This window comes from Bubalus bubalis, chromosome 3 (assembly GCF_019923935.1).
Source record: "Bubalus bubalis isolate 160015118507 breed Murrah chromosome 3, NDDB_SH_1, whole genome shotgun sequence".
NCBI lineage: Eukaryota > Metazoa > Chordata > Mammalia > Artiodactyla > Bovidae > Bubalus > Bubalus bubalis.
The window spans coordinates 101,443,914-101,469,347 of NC_059159.1; the positions used below are offsets into that span (position 1 = coordinate 101,443,914).

A 25,434-nucleotide genomic window follows, 5' to 3' on the forward strand; every position below is an offset into this window, starting at 1 on the left:
AATAATGCTCCAGTGCATATGGGGGTGCAGATATCTTTTTGAGTTTGTTTTTGTTTTTTTTGGATAAACGCCCAGAAGTAGAATCATATAGTTTTTAATTTTTTGAGAAACTTCTATACTGTTTTCCCTAGTGGAAGCACCAATTTACTTTCCTACCAACAGTGCACAGGATTCCCATTTCTCCACATCCTTAGAAACACTTATTTCTTATCTTTTTGATAGCAGCCGTGCTGACAGGTATGAAGTGATATGTCACTGTGATTTTGATCTGTGTATACCTGATGATTAGTGATGTTGAGCACCATTTAAGTACATCTTAGGCATCTGTTTACCATCGTTAGACAAGTGTCTATTCAAGTCCTGTGCCCATTTTTTTAACCAGATTGTTTGGGATTTTTTATTTTGCTCTTAATTTGTATGAATTCTTTATATTTTAGATATTAACCCTTTATCATATATATGGTTTACAAACATTTTCTCTCATTCAGTACACTGCCTTTTCATTTTGTTGATGATTTTCTTTGGTGCGCTGAGGCTTTTTAGTTTGATGTAGCCCTGCTTGTTTATTTTTTGCTTTTGTGAAATCCAAAACATCATCACCAAGACCAATGTCAGGGAGCTCACTACCTATGTTTTCTCCTTGGAATTGTTTGATTTCAGTTTTATGTATTCAATCTTTAACCCATTTTGAGTTAACTTTGTATATAGTATAATATAGTTGTTCATTTCCATTATTTTGTGTGTGGCAGTCCAGTTTTCCCAGTACCATTTGTTTCAAACACTGTTCCTTACCCACTGTATATTCTTGGCTCCTTGTTGTAAATTAATTGACCATATATGTATGGAGTTACTTCTGAATTCTCTGTTCTGTTTCATTGATCTGTGTTTCTGTTTTTATGCCAATATCATACTGTTTTCATGACAAGAGCTTTGTCATACAGTTTGCAATCAAGAAGTGTGATGTCTCCAGCTTTGCCTAAGTTCATGTCCAGTGAATCAGTGATGGCATCCAACCCATCTCATCTTCTGTTGCCATCTTCTCTTTCTGCCTTCAATCTTTCCCAGTATCAGGGACTTTTCCATTGAGTTGGTTGTTTACATCAGGTGGCCAAAGTATTGGAGCTTCAGCTTTAGCATCAGTCCTTCCAAAGAGTATTCAGGGTTGATTTCCTTTAAGAGTTACTGGTTTGATCTCCTTGCTTTCCAAGGAACTCTCAAGAGTCTTCTCCAGCACCACAGTTCACCCTCGTTAAGAGACCCTTTAGTTCCTCTTTGCTTTGTGCCATTAGAGTGGTATCATCTACATATCTGAGGTTGTTGATATTTCTCTTGCCAGTCTTGATTCCAGCTTGTAACTCATCCAGCCTGGCATTTTGCACGATGTGCTCTGCATGTAACTTAAATGCTGCTGCTAAGTGGTTTCAGTCGTGTCCGACTCTGTGCGACCCCAGAGACGGCAGCCTACCAGGCTCCCCCGTCCCTGGGACTCTCCAGGCAAGAACACTGGAGTGGGGTGCCATTGCCTTCTCCAAGGCATAAAAGTGAAAAGTGAAAGTGAAGTCGCTCAGTCATGTCCGACTCTTCGCGACCCCATGGACTGCAGCTCACCAGGCTCCTCCGTCCATGGGATTTTCCAGGCAAGAGTACTGGAGTGGGGTGCCATTGCCTTCTCCATATAACTTAAATAGGGTGATAATAAACAGCCTTGACATACTCTTTCTCAATCCTGAACCAGTCCATTGTTCGGTATAAGGTTCTAACTATTGCTTTTTGACCTGTGTATAGGTTTCTCAGGAAACAGGTAAGATGGTCTGGTATTCCTGTCTCTTTAAGAATTTTCCAGTTTGTTATGATCCACACAGTCAAAGGCTTTGATGTAGTCAATAAAGCAGGAGTAGATGTTTTTATGGAATTCCCTGGCTTTCTCTATGATCCATCGAATATTGGCAATTTGATCTCTGGTTCCTCTGCCTTTTCTAAACCCAGCTTGAACATCTGGAAGTTCTTGGTTTATGTAATGCTGAAGCCTGGCTTGGAGGATTTTGAGCATAACCTTACTAGCGTGGGATATGAGTGCAGTTGTCCAGTGGTTTGAACATTCTTTAGTGCTGCTCTTCTTGGGAATTGGGATGAGGATTGACCTTAATGGCACCCCATATGTGAAAGAGGATAGACTCTGGCCACACGCTCCCAGAAGTTTTCCACCTGCCCTTTCTCAAACACTAGGTTGGTGCAGAAGTAACTGTGGTTTCGGACCCTGAATTTTAAATCAGTATAATTAGGCTAACACACATCTTTATTAATAAAATAGGAACCATCACAGTCAATACATATTTGCCAACAGGAAATAAAAATAGGAACCATCACAGTACGTTTTTGCCAATAGGAAATAAGTTTATTTCTGTAGCATAACAATCTGCTCTTTCGAATTCAACAAACTCTTGGAAAGCATTTTCCGTGTACTCCTGGTTGTGGAAGCATTTTCCCTGCAAAAAGTTGAGATGCTTGAAGAAGTGGTAGTCAGTTGTTAAGAGGTCAGGTGAATATGGCAAATGAGGCAAAAGTTCGTAACCCAATTTGCTCAACTTTTGAAGTGTTGGTTGTGCAATGAGTGGACAGGTGATGTGGTGGAGAAGAACTGGGCCTGTTCTGTTGAACAGTGCCAGCTGCAGACATTGCAGTTTTTGGTGTATCTCATCAATTTGCTGAGCATACTTCTCCGATGTAATGGTTTTGCTAGGATTCAGAAAACTGTAGTAGATCAGAGAGGCAGCAGACCACCAAACAGTGACCATGACCTATTTCTGATGCAACTTTGGCTTTGGGATGTGCTTAATTTTGGTCCAGTCACTGAGCTGGTTGTCTCTGGTAGTATAAAATCCACTTTTTGTTGCATGTCACAATCTGATTGAGAAATTGTTCATTGGTGTTGTATAGAATAAGAGAGGACAACATTTCAAAATGATGTTTTTGATTTGTAGTCAACTCAGTTCAGTTCAGAGAAGGCAGTGGCACCCCACTCCAGTATTTTGCTAGGAGTTGGACACGACTGAGTGACTTCACTTTGACTTTTCACTTTCATGCATTGGAGAAGGAAATGGCAACCCACTCCAGGCTTTGCCTGGAGAATCCCAGGGACGGGGGAGCCTGATGGGCTGCCGTCTATGGGGTCGCACAGAGTCGGACACGACTGAAGCGACTTAGGAGCAGCAGTAGCAGCAGTTCAGTTCAGTCTCTCAGTCATGTCCGACTCTTTATGACCCCATGGACTGTAGCATGCCAGGCCTCCCTGTCCAGAACCAACTTCCAGAGTTTATTCAGACTCATGTCCAATGAGTCCATGATGCCATCCAACCATCTCATCCTCTTTCATCCCCTTCTTTTCCTGCCTTCAATTTTTCCCAACATCAGGGTCTTTTCCAATGAGTCAGTTATTTGCATTAGGTAGCCAAAGTATTGGAGTGTCAGCTTACCATCAGTCCTTCCAATGAATATTCAGGATTGACTTCCTTTAGGATGGACTGGTTGGATCTCCTTGGAGTCCAAGGGACTCTCAAGAGTCTTCTCCAACACCAGGGTTCAAAAGCATCAATTCTTCGGCACTCAGCCTTCTTCACAGTCCAACTCTCACATCCATACATGACCACAGGAAAAACCATAGCTTTGACTAGATGGACCTTTGTTGGCAAAGTAATGTCTCTGCTTTTTAATATGCCGTCTAGGTTGGTCATAACTTTTCTTCCAAGGAGTAAGCGTCTTTTAATTTCATGGCTGCAGTCACCATCTGCAGCAATTTTGGAGGCCCCCCAAAATAAACTCTCTCACTGTTTCCATCGTTTTCCCATCTATTTGCCATGAAATGATGGGACCAGATGCCATGATCTTAGTTTTCTGAATGTTGAGCTTTGAGCCAACACTTTAAGCTTTTTCACTGTCCTCTTCACTTTCATCAAGAGGCTCTTTATTTCTTCTTCACTTTCTGCCATAAGGGTGTGTGTCATCTGCGTATCTGAAGTTATTGATATTTCTCCTGGCAATCCTGATTCTAGATTGTGCTTCATCCAGCCCAGTGTTTCTCATGATGTACTCTGGATAGAAATTAAATAAGCAGGGTGACAATATACAACCTTGACATACTCCTTTCCCTGTTTGGAACCAGTCTGTTGTTCCATGTCCAGTTCTAACTGTTGCTTCCTGACCTGCATACAGATTTATCAGAAGGCAGGTCAGGTGGTCTTGTATTCCCATCTCTTTAAGAATTTTCCACAGTTTGTGGTGATGCACACGGTCAAAGGCTTTGGTATAGTCAATAAAGCAGAAATAGATACAGTTAACTCATGAGGCACCCAATTACTGACCTTTTTCACTTTTCCAATTTGCTTCAAATGCCAAATGACTGTAGAATGGTTGACATTGAGTTCTCGGGCAACTTCTTGTGTAGTTGTAAGAGGATCAGTTTCAATGATCTTCTCAGATGGTTGTTGTCAACTTCTGATGGCCAGCCACTGTGCTTCTTACTTTCAAGGCTCTCATCTCCTTTGCAAAACTTCTTGAACCACCACTGTACTGTACGCTTGTTAGCAGTTCCTGAGCCAGATGTGTTGTTGATGTTGTGAGTTGTCTCTGCTGCTTTATGACCCATTTGAAGTCGAATAAGAAAACTGCTCAAATTTGCTTTTTTGTCTAACATCATTTCCATAGTCTAAAATACATAGAAAATAAACAGCAAATAATAATTTATTAGCAGTTGACTGGCTACAGTCCAGTCCAGTTCAGTCGCTCAGTTGTGTCCGACTCTTTGTGACCTCATGGACTGCAGCACGCCAGGCTTCCCTGTCTGTCACCAACTCCCAGAACTTGTTCAAACTCATGTCCATCGAGTCAGTGATGCCATCCAACCATCTCATCCTCTGTCTTCCCCTTCTCCTCCTGCCCTCAATCTTTCCCAACATTAGAGTCTTTTTCAGTGAGTCAGCTCTTCGCATCAGGTGGCCAAAGTATTGGAGCTTCAGCTTCAGCATCAGTTCCTCTAGTGAATATTCAGGGTTGATTTCCTTTAGGATTGATTGGTTTGATCTCCATGCTGTCCAAGGGACTCTGAAGAGTCTTCTCCAGCTCCACAATTGAATGTATCAATTCTTCTGTGCTCAGCCTTCTTTATGGTCCAACTTTCACATCATATATGACTACTGGGGAAAGCACAGCTTTGACTTTATGGACCTTTGTTGGCAAAGTGATGTCCCTTTTTAATACACTGTCTGGGTTTGTCATGGCTCTTCTTCCAAGGAGCGTCTTTTTAATTTCCTGGCTGCAGTCACTGTCCACACTGATTTTGGATCCCAAGAAAATAAAATCTGCCACTGTTTTCACTTTGTCCCCCATCTATGTGCCATGAAGTGATAGGACCAGATGCCACGATCTTTGTGGTTTGAATGTTTAGTTTGAAGCCAGCTTTTTCACTCTCCTTTTTCATCCTCATTAAGAGGCTCTTTAGTTTCTCTTTGTTTTCTGCCATTAGAGTGGTATCTTCTGCATATCTGAGGTTGTTAATATTTCTCCCAGAAGTTTTGATTCCAGCTTATGATTCATCCATCCCACCATTTCTCATATTCTCTGCATATAAGTTAAGTAAACAGGGTGACAATATATAGCTTTGACATACTCTGTTCTCAAGTTTGAACCAGTCCATTGTTCCATGTCCAGTTCTAACTGTCGCTTCTTGTCCTTCATACAGGTTTCACAGGTGACAGGTAACATGTTCTGGTATTCCCATCTCTTAAAGAATTTTTCCATAATTTGTTGTGATCCACACAGTCAAAGGCTTTGGCGTAGTGAATGAAGTAGAAGTAGATGTCTTTTAGTATTCCCTTGCTTTTTCTATGATCCACTGGATGTTGCAATTTGATGTCTGGCTCCTCAACCTTTTCTAAATCCAGCTTGTACATCTAGAAGTTCTCAGTTCATGTACTGTTGAAACCCAGCTTGAAGGATTTTGAGCATTACTTTGCTAGCATATGAAATGAGTGTAATTGTGTGGTAGTTTGAACATTCTTTGGCATTGCTTTTCTTGGAATTGGAATGAAAACTGACCTTGCCAGTCTTGTGGCCACTGCTGAGTTTTCCAAATTTGCTAACTTGTTGAGTGCAGCACTTCAACAGCATCATCTTTTAGGATTTTAATTAGCTCAGTTGGAATTCCACCACCTCCAGTAGCTTTATTTGTAGTAATGCTTTCTAAGGCCTGCTTGACTTTATATTCCAGGATGTCTGGTTCTAGGTGAGGAACAACACCACTGTGTTTATCTGTGTCATTAAGACTTTTTTTGTATAGTTCTTCTGTTTATTCTTGCCACATCCTCTGCTTCTGTTAGGTCCTTGCCATTTCTGTCCTTTATCATGCCCATCTTTGCATGAAATGTTCCCTTGGCATCTCCAGTTTTCTTGATGGGATCTGTAGTCTTCCCCATTCTGTTTTCCTCTCTTTCTTTGCACTGTTCACTTAAGAAGGCTTTCTCATTTCTCCCTGCTATTCTTTGAAACTCTGCATTCCATTGGGTATATCTTTCCTTTTCTTCTTTGCCTTTCACTTCTCTTCTTCTCTCAGCTCCTTGTAAGGCTGCTCCCTTGTGTGTGTGTGTGTTTATTTCAGTGTTTTTCATGTGTTTTATTTTATGGATTTTATATTATGTTATAACCATTTTAATGCATGACTTGATCCAGTTCAGGCCAATGGCAGCCCCTTCAGCTGGTGCCTGTCCTTTTGACACGTCTCTGACGTGTTTGAGCACTTCCTTTCTGTCACAAGATGTTCTCACTTTTGAGTATTTTCCTGGCCTCAGATTTGGAATTGGGCACATCTCTAGGGAGAACTGGTTCTTTTGGTGGATAATGGTATTCAAAAGCAAAGAGCCTGATGCTGAGTATGTTTTTCTTTATGTTTATCTTGTTTGGGCTTTCTAGGGCCTTTTGAATTCATAGCTTGGTGGTGTTTCCTATAAGTTTTCAGAAATTATTGGCCTTAACTTCTTTTAAACATTGCTTCTATTCCCGTCCTCCCCTTCCTCTGGGATTCCAGTTACTCATGTTAAACCTTTATACTCTATCCCATATGTCTTATAAGCATTTTTGAGTTTTCTATCCCTGTTTCCTTTTGTGCTTTAATTCTCTGGATCTATCATTTTTCTTCTGCTGTTTTTACCTTTGTTTCTTTTTTTTTTTTTTCCTGTTAACCTCCAACTTTTATTTATTTATTTTTAATATAAATTTATTTATTTTAATTGGAGGCTAATTACTTTACAATATTGTATTGGTTTTGCCATACATCAACATGAATCTGCCACGGATGTACATGTGTTCCCCATCCTGAACCCCCCTCCCTTCTCCCTCCCTGTACCATCCCCCTGGGTTATCCCAGTGCACCAGCCCTGAGCATCCTGTATCCTGCATCGAACCTGGACTGGTGATTCATTTCTTATATGATATTATACATGTTTCAATGCCATTCTCCCAAATCATCCCACCCTCTCCCTCTCCCACAGAGTCCAAAAGACTGTTCTATACATCTGTGTCTCTTTTTCTGTCTCGCATACAGGGTTATCGTTACCATCTTTCTAAATTCCATATATATGCGTTAGTATACTGTATTGGTGTTTTTCTTTCTGGCTTACTTCACTCTGTATAATAGGCTCCAGTTTCATCCACCTCATTAGAACTGATTCAAATGTATTCTTTTTAATGGCTGAGTAATACTCCATTGTGTAGATGTACCATAGCTTTCTTATCCATTCATCTGCTGATGGACATCTAGGTCGCTTCCATGTCCTGGCTATTATAAACAGTGCTGCGATGAACATTGGGGTACACGTGTCTCTTTCAATTCTGGTTTCCTCAGTGTGTATGCCCAGTAGTGGGATTTCTGGGTCATAAGGCAGTTCTATTTCCAGTTTTTTAAGGAATCTCCACACTGTTCTCCATAGTGGCTGTACTAGTTTGCATTCCCACCAACAGTGTAAAAGGGTTCCCTTTTCTCCACATCCTCTCCAGCATTTATTGCTTGTAGACTTTTGGCTGGAGAAGGCAATGGCACCCCACTCCAGTACTCTTGTCTGGAAAATCCCATGGATGGAGGAGCCTGGTGGGCTGCAGTCCATGGGGTCGCGAAGAGTCGGACACAACTGAGCAACTTCACTTTGACTTTTCACATTCATGCATTGGAGAAGGAAATGACAACCCACTCCAGTATTCTTGCCTGGAGAATCCCAGAGACGGGGGAGCCTGGTGGGCTGCCGTCTATGGGGTCGCACAGAGTCGGACACAACTGAAGTGACTTAGCAGCAGCAGACTTTTGAATAGCAGCCATTCTGACTGGCATGAAATGGTACCTCCTTGTGGTTTTGATTTGCATTTCTTTGATAATAAGTGATGTTGAGCATCTTTTCATGTGTTTGTTAGCCATCTGTATGTCTTCTTTGGAGAAATCTCTGTGTAGTTCTTTGGCCTATTTTTTGATTGGGTCGTTGGAACAAAATAGAAAGCCCAGAGATAAATCTACACACCTATGGACACTTTATCTTTGACAAAGGAGGCAAGAATATAGAATGGAGAAAAGACAATCTCTTTAACAAGTGGTGCTGGGAAAACTGGACAACCACTTGTAAAAGAATGAAACTAGAACACTTTCAAACAGCATACACAAAAATAAACTCAAAATGGATTAAAGATGTAAACATAAGACCAGAAACTATAAAACTCCTAGAGGAGAACAGAGGCAAAACACTCTCTGACATAAATCACAGCAGGATCCTCTATGACCCACCTCCCAGAGTACTGGAAATAAAAGCAAAAATAAACAAATGGGACCTAATTAAAATTAAAAGCTTCTGCACAACAAAGGAAACTATAAGCAAGGTGAAAAGACAGCCTTCAGAATGGGAGAAAATAATAGCAAATGAAGCAACGGACAAAGGACTAATCTCAAAAATATACAAGCAACTCCTGCAGCTCAATTCCAGAAAAATAAATGACCCAATCAAAAAATGTTTTTACCTTTGTATTAAGCTGTGTATGTATGAAAATTCTTAACAGCAGTTATTATTTTCAGTTCTAGGGTTTCTATTTGACATACTCTCTGTTAATAGTTTGTACTTGTCTAGTGATGCCCTTGCTATTATCTATGTTTTTGAATAATTAATATTTATTTTAAAATTCATGCCTGGTAACTCCAGTATCTGGGTCACGTAGGTATCTGATTCTATAGTGTTTCTTCACCCCTTCTATTCTCCACCATTTATGTTTTTTTTTTTTTTTCCCCTGTAGGAAAGCAAATGATTATCTGGTTATAAAGTTATAAAAATGTTAATATTTTTGGATTCTCTGAAATGGAGTTACTTGATTTGTCAACATCAGATAACTTTTTGCTAAATTTAGTTATAATATACAACCCCTGAATCTCAGTGGATGACAACAGCAAAGGTTTATTTGTTGCTCATGTTACATTCTGGTCCCATGGATATTGTGTTCCATGTGTCTTATTCATCCTGGGATCCAGGCTGAAGAAGCCCCCATCAGGGACATAGTGATCTCAGGGCCAAAGTTAATGGGAGAGGTGGACCCCATGTGATGGCTTTTCAGGGTCTGTGTCTCTCCCATTCACAGTCAGTTGGCTGAAGCAATTCATGTATGTGCTGCTTCCACAGAAGGCATTGTAAGTTATGTGAGAGGGAACAGTGAATAATTGGGGACAGTAATATAATTTATCTTGCTATCTGAAAGAAAAAACTCCTATATTTGAAGACTGTATATGATGGAGATGTTAATGTGGAATTGTTAATAATGATAAAAGTTATGTTTAATAATAAGGAACTTTATGATATATTCAGTAATTATGCAGTTATTAAAATGATCATTTAAAAATTATTTAGCTGCTTTGGGTTTTAGTTGTGGCAGGCAGCATCTTTTCACTGCAACGTGCAGGCTCTCTAGTTGTCGTGTGCAAGCTCAGTTGCCCTGCAGCATGTGGGAGCTCAGTTCCTTGACCAGGAATTGAACCTGCATCTCCTGCATTGAAAGGTGGATTCTTAACCACTGGACCATGATCACTGTAATATCTAAAATAATCATTGTAATAACTAGCAACATAGGAATGTGTTTAGTACAACGTTAAGTGAAAGAGAAATGCAAAGATTATATATACCCTATCAGTACATCTGTGTACACACATCCATTTATAAGTCATATATAAGTCGAAGACATAAAAATGATAATAGTTATCTTTGGATGATGGGCTTGTGAGTAGTTTTTCATTTTTAAACTTAAACTTTTTATAGTGCTGTTATATTATTATTAAAAGCAATTTTGTTGTCCACAAGGTTATTTTTCATTTAAAAGAATCATATACATTTATCAAAGAAATGTTGGAAAATATAGAAAAGAGGATTAAAAAAACAAAACTCTTGACCTATCTCCCCAAATCACCATAGTAACTACTTTATGTATTTTAAAAAGTTCCAGATTAACCTCATATTGTTGTCATGTTTCATTTCAGGTCCTGAAAATCCTTGGTTGGTCCAAGCTTATGTCTCAGCAGCTAAACACCCATTTGCTTCGGTGGTGGCTCAGGAGGTTTTCCAGAGTGGAATCATTCCTTCAGATACTGACTTCCGGATCTACAGGGATTTTGGGAACATTCCAGGTATTGTCAATTGTTATGGACTTTTCTGTGACAATGATTAATTAAAAACAAGTCTTACTTTTTGGAAGTTTGTGGGTAAGCAGCATTTTCTGAGAGCAGATTTTTATGTGAGAACTGTATATACTGACTCACTGAAAGAGAGTTCCTGATAGTCTCCTTTTCTTTTAAACTCCAATTTACTTTAAATGCTTCCTTTTTCTAGAACATGTCATCTTGGCCCACAATGTGACAGAACAGGGGACAACTGTTAGCACTTCATTCCCAAAAGATGGTGATAGATCCTTCAGGGGTCTTTTTCATCATTACCTTGCTTTGCCAACTGCCCTGGGGACTTGTACAGTGTATTTAAAGTTAAAATTTGGCTCTGGCCTGGCAAGGATGTAGATGGTAAAGTTTTGATGACCTCCCATGCCAGTATTCCTACTCCTTGCTGTGTGACTTGTAATGCTCCGTCATTACATATTGAATTATGTACCGTAGCTATAGGTTCTGTGAGAATTTCATCATTCCTTCATGAATGTGACAAAGCAGTCATGCTACTGCTTTGATGTCTTTTAGGAATTTAATACATTAAACAAAGAGGCCTTAAACTGAGGTCGATCTTTAAAGTAAAATGACTTTTGTTTTTTTTCTGTATGTCTTAGGAATAGACTTAGCTTTTATTGAGAATGGATACATTTATCACACCAAGTATGACACAGCGGACAGAATTCTAACAGATTCCATTCAGAGAGCAGGTTGGTATTCTCATTTAGACTTTTGATATTAAGATGGAATATTATGGATGACCTGTGAGCCTATAGATACTCTGTGTCCTGTGCATTAGGGAGGCAGTGTATGGTGTGAATGAAGTGGGGCTTTGGAGTTAGATGAGGCTTTGAATTTTAGCCTTGAACTCTAGTTTAGCAGTTAGGAACCTAAGACTATTCATTATGAGGAATTTGAAAGGGAGTTGACCTAGGGTTATGGAAACATTGCTGAGTATTGAGAATGTAGCCAAAATGGAAGCTGTACATTGGAGGTGGCACAAACACATATTTGGGCAACTTGCCCAGGTATGGAAAAGTTACATTGATCCAAGGTTGGGTGGTGAGGACAGGTGAGCCAGTTATATAGGACATGTGTCAGGATGGGAGTTAAAATGTTTTCCAGTGACATCAGTAGTAGTCAGGGGAGGCGAGTCTGAGGCTGAGCCTTGCAAAGAGTTGGGATTTGGCACAGTGGGAAAGAGCCTGTTCGAGTAAGAGCTCTGCGTGAGTAGGGCTTGTTTGTGCCGAGGACTGTTAGACTACAGTGTGAATGGAGGTTGCATTTTTCAGACATAGAGGGAAATGAGGCAGAGGTGTATGGAGGTAGAGAAAGCTGTAGATGGCTTTAAAAGTCAGCAAGCGGATGCTATAGGAATAAGAGATCATTAAAGGCCTGCATATGTGAATGAATGATGGTTTAAAATGCTGTCAGTCTGGTGATGCAGTATGGAGTGTATGGGAGACAAGGAGAGAGAGCCAAGAGTCAGGGCTGTTCCAACAGTAATTTTAGTGTGGAATACTAAGACCTAGACTGTAGTGCTGGCAAAAGATAGACATGAAAGCAAGGGTGGAAAACTAGGTACATTTTGAATGAAAACTCAACAAGACTTGATAGGTTACATAGCAGGGATGAATCACATGGATGGCAGCAAAGAAGACCTCAGAGGGTAAAGCCTGGCTGGCTGGGGAGAGATGACACCACTGACCATAATTGGACATGGGAAGGTGGCTCTCTCCCAGAGCAGTAGTGAGGAGGGGAAGGAGGCTGTGAACTCTGTCAGATACGAGACAGAGGGTGTCTGTGAACTGACCAGATGAAAATGTAGATATGCCATTAGAGACTGTGGTAGAACTGGGTATCTGGGTTTGGAAATTAAAGGCACAGTCAAAACCACAGAAGTCTGGAGAATGGAAATGGTTTTCGGAAGAGTGAAACAAACCTGAGCTTAGGGGAAGATGCATTTGAAGGCGGCAGGAGAGCTGATGAAAGAAATCCCACAGTGAGACAGTGTGGTGTCTTCAGTGAAAAGAAGAGGAAGTCCAGGATGGAATGAGCATCAGGAAGATATGCCAGCCATTCAAAGCTTCTTACAATTCTTCAGTATAGTTTAAACTCAGTCATTGATTGATGTAACAGATACTTATGATGGCCTCTGAGGTGCCAGCTTCTGCCTGACAATGACTCAGCCCGCTCTCCAGCTTCATTGCAAAATACTGTTGCTCCTCATTCTGGACATTTTTCCCCTCCTTGGGGCCTTTATCTACACAGGTGTCTAAACAAAATCTCTCCCCTGTCATAGCTCCTATCCATCCTTTAGCTAGAAATTCACTTCTTCAGGTGCTTCCTTGATTTCTCCAACTCCACTAGTCTCCCTGATATGTTCTTAGGGCACTTTCTCCATACTGTTTCTTTTTTTAATTGAGATATTATTGACGTTCCTTATTATTATTTTTTTAAATATTTATTCAGCTGTATCGGGTCTTAGTTGCGGCACACAGGGATCTTTCATTGGGGCATGCAGGCTTCTCCAGTTGTGGGCACAGGCTCCAGAGCGTGGGCTCAGTAGAGTAGGCATGAGGACTGAGTTGCCCCATGGCATGTGTGACCTTAGTTCCCTGAACAGGGGTTGAACCTGCATGCCCTGCGTTGCAAGGTGGATTCTTAACCACTGGACCACAATAAGGGAAGTCCTTATTAATTCTTAATACATGTGTAATAACTTGTTTGGTGTGTGAGAGCTTCTTGAGGTTCTTGGTTCCCCACTGAATTTCTATGTCAGAGCAGTGTCTGCTACATTAAGTATATATTAAAAGAATAGAGACCGAGAAATAGCTGTTGGGTTTGTCACCAGCGAGGATACAGTTGATCAGGGAGTAGCTATAATAACTAGAAGAGAAAGGATGAAGGCCAGGTTGCTGAGCTTCAAAGCAGAGAAGAAACAGCGTAGAGGGCATGGACCTTATCAGATTTAGCAAGAAAAACTGGGGCGAACAGTAGGACGGTAGAAAGCTGTTTCTGTTCATAGTCTTTCTAGGTACTCCTTGACTCCAGCAGTGGATGGTTTATTCAATGTTGTTACCTTTCATTTCTTTTTACTAATAGGTGACAACATTTTAGCAGTTCTTAAATATCTAGCTACATCTGATATGTTGGCTTCTTCTTCTAAGTATCAACATGGAAACATGGTCTTCTTTGATGTGTTTGGCCTGTTTGTCATCGCCTACCCATCTCGTGTTGGCGCAATAATTAACTATATGGTGGTAATGGCTGTTGTTTTATACCTGGGAAGGAAATTACTGCATCCCAAATATAAGAGTAAGTATTTTCCTCTAAAACTACAATACTGGATGGGTATAGAGTTTACCTAAAGTTGTTTGGCACTTTTCTTGTATCTTTCCAAGAAGTTACAAATCTTAAGAAAAATAACATTTGATTTACACTATTGTAAGAAATACAATAAAGGACAGAAATGGTATGGACCTAACAAGAGGTGGCAAGAATACACAGAAGAATTATACAAAAAAGATCTTAATGACCTAGATAACCACAATGGTGTGATCACTCACCTAGAGCCAGATATCCTGGAATTGAAATCAAGTCGGCTTTAGGAAGCATCACTATGAACAAAGCTAGTGTAAGTGATGGAATTCCAGTTGAGCTATTTCAAATCCTAAAAGATGATGCTGTGAAAGTGCTGCACTCAGTATGCCAGGAAATTTGGAAAACTCAGCAGTGGCCACAGGACTGGAAAAGGTCAGTTTTCATTCTGATCCCAAAGAAAGGCAATGTCAAAGAATGCTCAAACTACCACACAATTGCACTCATTTCACACGCTAGCAAAGTAATGCTCAGAATTCTCCAAGTGAGGCTTCAACAGTATATGAACCGAGAACTTCCAGATGTTCAGGCTGGATTTAGAAAAGGTAGAGGAACCAGAGATCAAATTGCCAATAAGTATCCATTGGATAGAAAAAGCAAGAGAGTTCCAGAAAAACATCTGCTTCTGCTTTATTGACTTTGTGTGGATCACAACAAATTGTGGAAAAATTCTTCAAGAGATGGGAATACCTCTGCCAACCATACCTGCCTCCTAAGAAATCTGTATGCACATCAAGAAGCAACAGTTAGAACCGGACATGGACCAACAGACTGGTTCCAGATTGACCAAGGAGTATGTCAAGGCTGTATATTGTCACCCTGCTTATTTAACTTATATGAAGAGTACATCATGTGAAATGCTGGGCTGGATGAAGCACAAGCTGGAATCAAGACTGCTGGGAGAAATATCAATAACCTCACATATGCAGAGGACACCACCCTTATGGCAGAAAGCAAAGAGGAACTAAAGAGCCTCTTAATGAAAGTGAAAGAGGAGAGTGAAAAAGCTGGCTTAAAACTCAACATTCAAAAAACTTAAGATCATGGCATCTGGTCCCATCACTTCATGGAAAATAAATGGGGAAACAATGGATCAGTGACAGACTTTATTTTCTTGGGTTCCAAAATCACTCAGATGGTGACTGCAGCCATGAAATTAAAAGACGCTTTTTCCTTGGAAGAAAAGCTATGACAAAGCTAGACATCATATTAAAAAGAAGAGACATTCCCTTGCTGACAGAGGTCCATCTATTCAAAGCTGTGGTTTTTCCAGTAGTCACATATGGATGTGAGAGTTGGACCATAAAGAAAGCTGAGCAGCGAAGAACTGATGCTTTTGCACTGTGGTATTGGAGAAGATTCTTCTGTTGAGTCCCTTGGACTGTAAGGAGATCAAACTAGTCAATCCTAAAGGAAATGAGTCCTGAATATTCATTGGAAGGACTGATACTGAAGCTGGAACTTAAATACTTTGACCACCTGATGTGAAGAACTGACTCAGTGGAAAAGGCCCTGATGCTGGGAAAGATTGAAGGCAGGAGAAGGGAACGACATCCAACAGACAGTTGTATGGCATTACTGACTCAATGGACATGAGTTTGAGCAAGCTCTGGGAGTTGGTGATGGACAGGGAAGTCTGGCATGCTGCAGTCCATGGGGTTGCAAACAGTTGGATACAACTGAGCAACTGAACTGAAGAAATTTCTAAATGAGTATCAGGGTGATATGCTCATTATACTTTTAGTCTTGGTGAAGCATGCAATTTTTATGTACTTATGCACTTCATGGAAGTACTTCAAAAGCTTGTAGAAAATGGTTTGTAAAGATTGACTTTTAGTGAAGAGTCCCTTAAAAAGTGTCCACATTGCAGACCAGTAGCACCCTGTTCTGGAGTATGAATGAACTGCTTCTAGTTAAATTGGTCTGCTTCTGCTTGAACTGTTTTATAGTCTTAAGTTAGTGTGTGCTGTTAGCAGGTCAGATATTTAGCAGTGATTTAAATATTCCTTAATCACTGGTTATTTTCTCATGCTGCTTCTCTTCCTGTGTTAAGTTTCTTTTGGTAAGACTTTATATGTAACTCTGCCTTCCATTTTTGCTGTTATTTCAATACACAAAGCATTCCAGAGGTGATAAAAATCAAGATGACTCCCTTTCCCAGTCAGGAATATAGCTGAACTTCTCCTGAAGACTTACCTCTTTGGGTCCTTTGTACCCACAGACTCTCAGCAAATGTTCATACTTGAATTTTATTCACTGATACTTTCCTTGTTGTAATGTTTAACAAACCTTACCCCTAGGAAATTTTAATATTTTCAATTATAGTGGTAAATTTTGTTTTAATGTTTGCTCCTTTAATTCTACTAACTGGTTGTGAAATTGATTTGATAAAGACAGTGATCACTACTCTTGTTTTCTCTCCGTCAGCTGCTACCTACACAAAGGACTTCTTCTGTGGACTTGGCATCACTCTGATAAGCTGGTTTACCAGCTTGGTTACAGTTCTCATTATAGCAGTGTTCATCTCCCTTATTGGACAGTCCCTCTCATGGTATAACCACTTCTATGTCTCCGTTTGTCTGTATGGAACTGCAGCTGTAGCCAAAATAATATTCATACATACCCTTGCAAAAAGATTTTATTATGTGGTAAGTGTTGGGCTTTGTTATTGATTTCTTTCTGCCACCTTCAAGGATTGAAGTCAAACTCAGGTGGGGTTCCTTATGTTTGGCCTTTTGTGACACCAAAAATTGTTTGGCATGGTTATGGAAAATTGACTCCCAGAACCATGTTGACTTTCTGGAAAACTTCTTATTCTGAGGGTTGCAGACTTTAAATCACTGAGTTTACACGGCTGGCAAACAGTGTTTGGGGTGTTGGTGACAGCAAGGCGTGTTAGCATAGCCTTCTGCCTCTGCTGACAGTGGGATGCTCTTTAATCTGCCAGCCTTCCCTGGGACCACCGCTTATTTTTATTTGAATAGCCCTGTTCTCTGGTGGACTGTCAGCTCCTTGAGGGCAGGGATGATTCTGTTCACTGTCCCCCATGCTTAGGCAGTCTCGGGCACAGAATTGACACACTGTTTTCTGCCTGGATGAGCACTGTATCTAAAGCTGCACTGAACATGTTCAGTCTCCTTTACTTTTTTTTTTAAACCCTGTATGTTGTTGATACAGATTCTGTCAGCATGCTAGGTGGTCTGGGGGTTAATGACACATTGCTGAGGAGAGAAAGGGAAGGGAGATAGAGCTCCAAAATGATATATGCTGTCTTAGAGAAATAGCCGTAGTCATGGTTTCAACTGTATACATTTGGTAAAAACAAAGTTAATATTAGGTTTATGAGAGAGCAGGACTAAAAACTGAATAATTAGTGAGAGAGCAAGCCACACACATTCTGATTTTCTAAGATAATAAAAGGGAAAATCTTTCTTTCTTCCATCATTTTCAGTATGGCATGTGCACACCTGTTTATTTCAGTTTGTCCTGCTGGGGATTAGACTGGGGACACGGAAGACTGTAAACAGCATACTTTCACTAGCATGTCTTCAGTACCTGAAGCTTGGTCTCAGTTCAGTTCATGTTGGGATATGGTGTAAGGAGCCCTTCTGTGTGGCAGGCCCTACTGAAGAAAGATTCATTGAGGTTAGCCATCTGTTTATGGTTGAGCCAATACTTATATCTTCATGACTTCAGTTTCCAAAAGAACTACATGATGCGGCTCAATTTCAAGTGTTTATTCTTGCTGCAGTGGGATGTAACCGGAGTGTGGCTGACACTCTGGTTGATATGGCATTGGGGTACAGTAGAGGGTAAGACAGGAATGCTTAGTAAAATTCTGTCTAATTTCAGTTGTCCAATTATGAAACTTTGGGCTGAAGGCACAGTAGAAAGAGTAATATTTTCATTTTTGTCTCATACTGTCTTTGAGTACCCAGTGGGTTCCCATCCTCAGGCCTAGTCTTTTCTTTGAGAAGGTCACAGTCTCATTGGGGGATGAAATGATGGGGAAACCACAGTGACTTCAGTGCACTGGGATAAAGTGAAATAGAGTGATAGTTTCACAGTGCTGTAGGATTGTAGGGCCAGGAGAGATTAGCTTTGTTTGTGGAAGTCAGGAAGGCTTCATGAAGAAGGTGGTGACATTTGAACTGCGTTTTTTGTGGCCTGAGTAGAAATGTACCAGGGAACTGGTTGATGGGCAAAGGTCAGAATGTACAAGATATATTTGGGTCACAGGCAATAAGAAGTTCAGTGTGGTGAAGATAAGGTTGATAGTTAGAGCATAACCCTAAAAATCACTGGGGCCACAGTTTAAACTTTCTAGGCAGGATATTGAATGAGAAGATTTGTGATTCAGCAGGAACACACTGGTAACAGTATACATTACCAATGGACTGGAAGGGGTAAAGGGTGATAGAGGTGGGGAGAGGGGAACTAGATTTGAGGGATGTTTGAACTTGGTATAGTGGGAACAGTGTAAAACATCTTCAGTTATTACAGTCTTCATTGTTGATGTCTTTGTTTTTAAATATCTGAGTGGAATCTGGCTTCAAATTGAATCCTGAGAACTATTTTATTCTTTTCAGAGACCATGACTCTTGATTAATAGTGTTGAACATCTAATATTTTACCAACAATAGCCTATCTTTCATTGTCCAAGGAAGTTTGTCAAGTGACCTTTAGTTTGTTTTGAAACATGTGTGACTGAAACTCTTTTGCATTTTTGAAGTACGGGCCCTTTTAACAAACATGCCCTGGACTGTACAGAAATGAGAAGGCAGAGGAGAGAGAAAAGCTTAAACATACCTATTTCTGTTGATGTTTCTGCACCGAAATTATAACTTGCATGTTTACAGTAATAGAATCACTGGTGCAGAAGTTAAAATGTATAAAGTTCAAAAGGCAAATTTCGTCTGCAGAACTCAAGGTGCTGTACAGGAATCCTCAGACTTTCAGACTTTAAACCTCAAAAAATGTTGATCAAACCCCCCATGGCCCTGTGCTCTAAAGGTCCTGCAGTTCTTGAGGCATGCTGTTGGAGGCGCTGCAACAGCTTATACTGTTCTTCATATGGGTTGTTTCTCTGGTTTGCTTGACATTCTTTGAAAATTTCATGAATAAGAGCTTATAGTAGTGAATGTTTTAAGGGAAGTCCTTTCTTCTACTTTAGAACATTTCCAAAGGTCTCTCAGCCCAGTGGAGGGAAAGCTCATATATGAGTAACGATGTTTTTACCCTAACTTGTTAAACTCTCCTTTCCTGTGCAGCAGTTTGAACTTACTGCTTCGTGAGAGGAGGTAGCTTTGTCAGTGTTTACTTCATAGTTTAAAGGATAGACCCTGCTCAAGACAAAATGTAGCTTTTCTGAGCAGTGGAAATTATACTGCAATAGAAGATCTTGATGAGTTGTCTGTATTTTTTTTCTTTCAGAATGCCAGTGGCCAGTATCTGGGAGAAGTATTTTTTGATGTCTCGTTGTTTGTACACTGTGGGTTCCTTACAGCTCTCACTTACCGAGGGCTCTGCTCTGCATTTATTAGTGCTGTCTGGGTGGCATTCCCGTTGCTCACAAAGCTTTGCGTGCAAAAGGACTTGAAGCAGCATGGTAGGGTCTTTTTGGTTGCAATACAAACGGGAAATGCCTTAAAATACATTAAGGCTTCCAGAAACTTGTCTCCTTATTTGATTTTATTGGTTAGGCTTTCAAAATTGTTGCTGTTTTAAGATCACACAGATGTTAATCTTATACCCATCATTCTTACATAAATGAACACATGGTAATATATTACATTTTTTGTTTTCTTATTTGTATTTTACCCTCTCAAAGTGTTTTATCTCTGTTTATAACATGTACCAAAAGGCCAAGTCACTGCTAACCTAATTTTTGTTAGGTGTAAAGATACACTGTTGCTATAAAAAGCTATTATCTCACTGGAGAATTTCAGAGATGTATGTTTTCTTTCTTTTTTTCTCTAGGTGCTGGAGGAAAATTTATTGCCTTTTACCTTTTGGGGATGTTTATTCCATACCTGTATGCACTGTACCTCATCTGGGCAGTATTTGAGATGTTTACCCCTATCCTTGGCAGGAGTGGTTCGGAAATTCCACCTGATGTTGTGCTGGCCTCTATTTTGGCTGGTTGTACCATGATTCTCTCATCCTATTTTGTAAGGAAAAAGTTTTTTTTGTTTTTTTTTTTAATTTCCTTCTTCATTTTATATATAAATATGTGATGAGTTTAACCATGCTAGATCTTATGAAATAGTATTGAAGAGCTTCCCTGGTTTCTCAGACTGTAAAGAATCCGCCTGAAATGCAAGAGATCTGAGTTCAACCCCTGAGCCGGGAAGATCCCCTGGAGAAGAAAATGGCAACCCACTCCAGTATTCTTGCCTGGAAGATTCCATGGACAGCAGAGCCTGGCGGTCTACAGTCCATGGGGTCGCAGACTCAGACACGACTGAGTGGCCAACACTTTTTCTACTCTTAAGCCAAAGAAATCGTGCATATTGTAGGTTCAGTGTGGTCAGAAAACATAGAAGGGGGGGTTTGTTACTTTTGCTTTCTCATGCTCCCAAATCCTCTGATGATACTTTTCAGATAGCTTTCAAAGCACCTGAATGTGAATGTGTGGAATGAATACCAAGTGAGAACTGGTAGAGATTGCTTGGTGGTGAATTTTTAGACTGTGTTTTGAACTTACTGACTAGAGGCAAGTGTTAATAAATACGTGGTAGTTTCACCGTTGCTGGTAGAGCCAGTGAAGGGAGACTCATTCTGATGGGGACTTTTCCACTGTCATTCACCCACCTCATTGCTGGCACCGCCAAGGTCACTAGTTGAGTCTGTGTCCTTGAGTGACACACTTACGGCACCCGAGCACGCTCATTTACCAAGTAATGAGAACGCGTCACAGCCCTTGTCATTTTGCTGTCCGTGTTCCGCCCGCGGAGAGAGAGTCCTGGCTTGCCATGCCTGCTTCTCTTCCCTGGGACTCTCTACAGGGGAGAGGGGGAAGAAATGGTGCAGAGTGGATAACATCCACCCTGCTGGAGCAAGCTCCAGGCAGAGCTCTGCCCTTCGCGTGGTGTCAGCCCTCCCCAGTTCTGTGGTTCTTTTCATTGCAGTTCCTAAGAGTAAGACATAGTCATTGAATACCTGGAGTTATACTCTGAGACTTGAGGCTAGGGGACAAAACAGAAAAAGTAGTTATGGCTCTTATACTTCTTTCCTCCATGGAGAGGACAATGAGCTTTTCACACCGATACAGTAAAAGGCATCTCATGTGAAGACTCAGATCTATGAACCAGAGATAAGAATACCACATGCATGGTCAGCACGATCCATGGAAGTCCTTTCAATAGACAATTTGTCCTTGTTTAGTCACTAAGTTGTGTCCGACTCTTTTGTGACCCCATGGCCTGTAGCTGGCCAGGTACCTCTACCCATGGGATTTTCCAGGGAAGAATACTGGAGTGGGTTGCCATTTCCTTCTCCCAAATCACCAATAAACAGTGTATGTGACTGTGTCTATAGCCCTGTAGAGTAATTCTTATACACAGAACTGGTTTTTTTTTTACCATTAATACTATGGTTAAGTCTTTACTGGTATTTTCAGGAATGGATGGAAAATTCTAAAGTGCTCTTTGTTCAAGGTTTACTTCTCTTGGTTTTAATGTTAAGCCTTTAAATCCTCTGTGTTTCTTGATAGGTTGGCTGTCGTGAGAATTAAAGGAGTTTGTAGTGTCGTCATATGTAGATTAGGTTTAATCTAGAGTAAGAGAAGTTATGAACTGGATCCTCCACCCCCCAAATGTATTTAAACCATCTTCCGTGAATGGCTCATAAAAGATGATCAAAGTGTGGGGCATTTCAGATCAGTTCCATATGAACCGGGGACAAAATGAACCCTGAAAACTGGGAGTGACCCCAAAGCATGGAAATCTTTGAAACCATAAACAACTAGATTAAAGTTATTATCTTCTAAATTATATTTTATTAGGAAAGCTTTTGGAGGTACCTCTTGAAATATTTTAAGCTCTAATTTGATTGTCATTATAATGTGAGATAACTCTGCTGCTCTTCGATGTTGTGGCTTACCATTCTCTTCACTCTTATTTGTGTGTACCTGTGTTATAGATAGTGCCTTTTTAATAGAGTGAGCCTTTTCTCCTTGGGTAGTGGAGAACTGAACCATAATGCATACTTCTGAGAGCTTTTCTCTAAGTGTATGGGGATTTATTAACTATATTTGCTAGGAAGCAATTAAATTGCCATCAAATGACTGGTAACAGGCTTCTGGGAGTTATCCCGTGCTGGGGCCGTCATGGTTATCTTGATTACATGAGACTCCTGATAGGAGGGGGATCAGGAGGAAACTGTCAGAGAGAAACAGAAAAAGCCAGTACACACTGGACATTCCATAGTCCCTTCTCATGCTTCTCTTCATTTTCATTCACACCCATTTCGGAACCATATCAGATATGATATTTAAGACAAAAGATAGTGACAGTTAAGACAGTGGGATCCAGACACACTGTTACTTAGGCCATTCTCTTCTTCCTTCTCTCCCTCTGCGATCACCTTTTCATTTATCACCATTAACCAAACCTCTTCCAGAAGGTGGACAGAAGAGGCAGAAGATGAGCCTCATAACCTGAAGAAGAGAGAATGTGGATGTGGGAACTATAGCCGAACCGGAAGCTGTAGGAGAGCTCTAGGTGGAGAATGACAGGAACCACAGGGAGATTTTATCTGGACCCACATGACTCTGTACCAAAACCTAACCAGCCTTCCACTGGAGGTGAAACTCATTTCGTGGCAGGGTATTTGGTACTGTGCTAAGGAGCCACATTTTAAATATTGTGACTCCTAGGAGGAAGAGGGACAGACAGGGTAACAAACTGTTTTGCTAACTCACTACCCTAAATCTTTGGGTACTTTTTCTCCTTTCTGGCTCCAGTGTGAAAACCTAAGGCCAGTACTCCTTTGCTGGAGATTACTCTGGATGGCACATGTTACACTGTAGATATAAAATCTCTCTATTAGTTTCATATAGTTGAGTCCTTGGTATGAATAATTTTTCATTTTCATCTCAAAAAAATATTTTCACCTTTATGTTCTTCACTTTCCTTTTTATTGACCCTGGGAGGGTAGCCAATGAGGGGAGCTGGGATTAGGTCATTGTTTCTTGGAGTGGCTCCTTCAGAACCCCTAAGGGATCTGTGAACATATTCTATGAGTTGTGTGTCCCCCAAAACTTTAATTCAGTGATTTATTGCAACTAAGAAACTAATATATTTAGGACTTTCAGGATGCCCATCTTGAGACTGAGCTACTTGTTTTTCCTGCCCAAGTTCAGATTTGTTGTTTTGTGTTGGCTTTGGTTAACTCAGCAATGAAAAGAGCAGAATGACTTTTATTTTCCTAGTTTGTTTCAGTTTTCAGAGTTTTGTGTTTGTTTTCAATTGAACTAAAAGTTGATTTATGATGCTGTGTAAGTTTCAAGTGCAGAACTACTTTTATAGCAGTTCTCCCTTACATGCAGGTTCACAGGCAGTCTTGAAGGCACATCTAAATGCTCATTTAGGGGACTCTGGCAGCAGCAGCAGCACCTGGGCGTGTTATGAAAGCATTACAAATAGAACTGGAGTTTTGTTTTGAAATAGGCCTGCTTACTTGCATGAAGGGTTACTTCTTTAATAAAAACATGTCATGATGTCTAGTACAGTTATATAGTTGTCTGCTGTACAGTTTTGGCTACAGAGTATTGATAGAATCAGAAATAAAATAAGGCCATAGTTTGACTGACAGATATACATGCTCTCATCTCTTGACTGAGCAGAGACCCTGTCTCAGTTTCCCTGATCCCCCTTACTGTCTGGCTGCCTGTCAAGAAGCCATCACCATGCAGATAGGGGCATCTCTCATTTATTTAGACTCTTGACTTGTGATGGAAATCCCTTATAATTAGTGCCTTTTGTACTGGAAGCTGGAGTATGTTAGCACATGCTGATACATGTCCTTCATTATCTGCTACAATGCCTGTTAGAAAGTCACTAAAACCACTTTCCTGCCAATGGTAATTTTTCTGTTTTTGTGTTTTTAGATTAACTTCATCTACCTTGCCAAAAGCACAAAAAGAACAATGCTAAGTTTAACTTTGGTATGTACAGTTACATTCCTCCTTGTTTGCAGTGGAACTTTTTTCCCGTACAGCTCCAACCCTGCCAGTCCAAAGCCAAAGAGAGTGTTTCTTCAGGTAAGAGTGATTTTGTGTGAGCTATTTGAGATTCTAGACAGGAAAGGCTTATGGTGTTTTGAGCTTCACTAGTCAACAGTAAAGCTCAAAACACATAACTGACTTTTCTACTGTTGACCTGTTAATTGTACCTTGACTATTTTGTGTAAGGCAGTGAGGAAAAGATTGACCATCAAGAGGCATTCTGATCAGCTAGAAACCCTTCTCCCAAGGGACTGAATGGAAACCTGTTTGTTTTTACTACTGTTCAAATTACAAAATGTACTTAGAAAAACGAAAGCATGTATGTATCATGGAGTAATGAACTGTTACAAGTATAGATTGTAAAGCTGTCTGCAGACTGAGTAAAAATATGAACTCCTATCAACTGGCAAAAGGAAACAGATTCTTTAAAATGCTAGTAAGATTGATCTTAGGTAATATTCAAGGTAATATGGGATAGTGAAAGTATAACAACTTAGATATTAATAGAATGAGATTTACAACTTTCTTAGATTCAGGTTTTTCTGCAAACTTTTTAGAGCTTGTAAAAAACAGGAAAAAGAACTTGAACTTAAGTCATCTTCTTTTCATTCTTCCTGTTAGAGGGCATGGAGTGGCCAAACAGAAAAGCCAAGAGTCATAACCTAGATTACTATTCAAAGACTTGAGTAAGTTAATAATAATACGTTTGAACTTAAATATCAGAGAGATTTTGAGGAAGAGTCAACTATTCCTTGTTTACAGATCTGTAGGACACAGTGATCCATATTATGTGATTGATGTTACATCAGTAGTCATTAGGAGAAGCTAGACTTTTATTATTTTTAAAAAACTCCTGCCCTGATTTGTTTTGGGGTTCTCTTCTTCCCCAGTTTCAGAACTTGGCAGATTTTTCCTATAAAGGGCCAGGTAATAAATATTTTGGGCTCTGCCAGCCACGCGGTCTCTGTTTTTACAGAGTGAAAGCTGCCATGGACAATACCAGCAGATGCATGTGGCTGTGTTATAAAAATAGTAGCAGGCCATTTGGCCTGTGGGCTTTGGTTTACCCCTGCCCTTTGTACTGTTTCTTTTCGAATTTGATATTCTT

At 40.3% G+C, this 25,434-nt stretch overlaps 1 protein-coding gene across 3 annotated transcripts in view; it reads left to right on the top strand.

Moving 5' to 3' along the window:
• ERMP1 (endoplasmic reticulum metallopeptidase 1) overlaps positions 1-25,434 on the top strand; it is a 121,868-nt gene that overhangs the window by 79,209 nt on the left and 17,225 nt on the right. For all 3 annotated transcript variants that reach the window (XM_045165041.1, XM_045165040.1, XM_045165039.1), the window contains exons 5-11: positions 10,544-10,690; positions 11,335-11,427; positions 13,823-14,035; positions 16,526-16,746; positions 19,532-19,706; positions 20,078-20,268; positions 24,210-24,362. In XM_045165041.1, the coding sequence (XP_045020976.1) occupies positions 10,544-10,690; positions 11,335-11,427; positions 13,823-14,035; positions 16,526-16,746; positions 19,532-19,706; positions 20,078-20,268; positions 24,210-24,362 (1,193 nt within the window). The remainder of the gene's footprint in view (positions 1-10,543; positions 10,691-11,334; positions 11,428-13,822; positions 14,036-16,525; positions 16,747-19,531; positions 19,707-20,077; positions 20,269-24,209; positions 24,363-25,434) is intronic.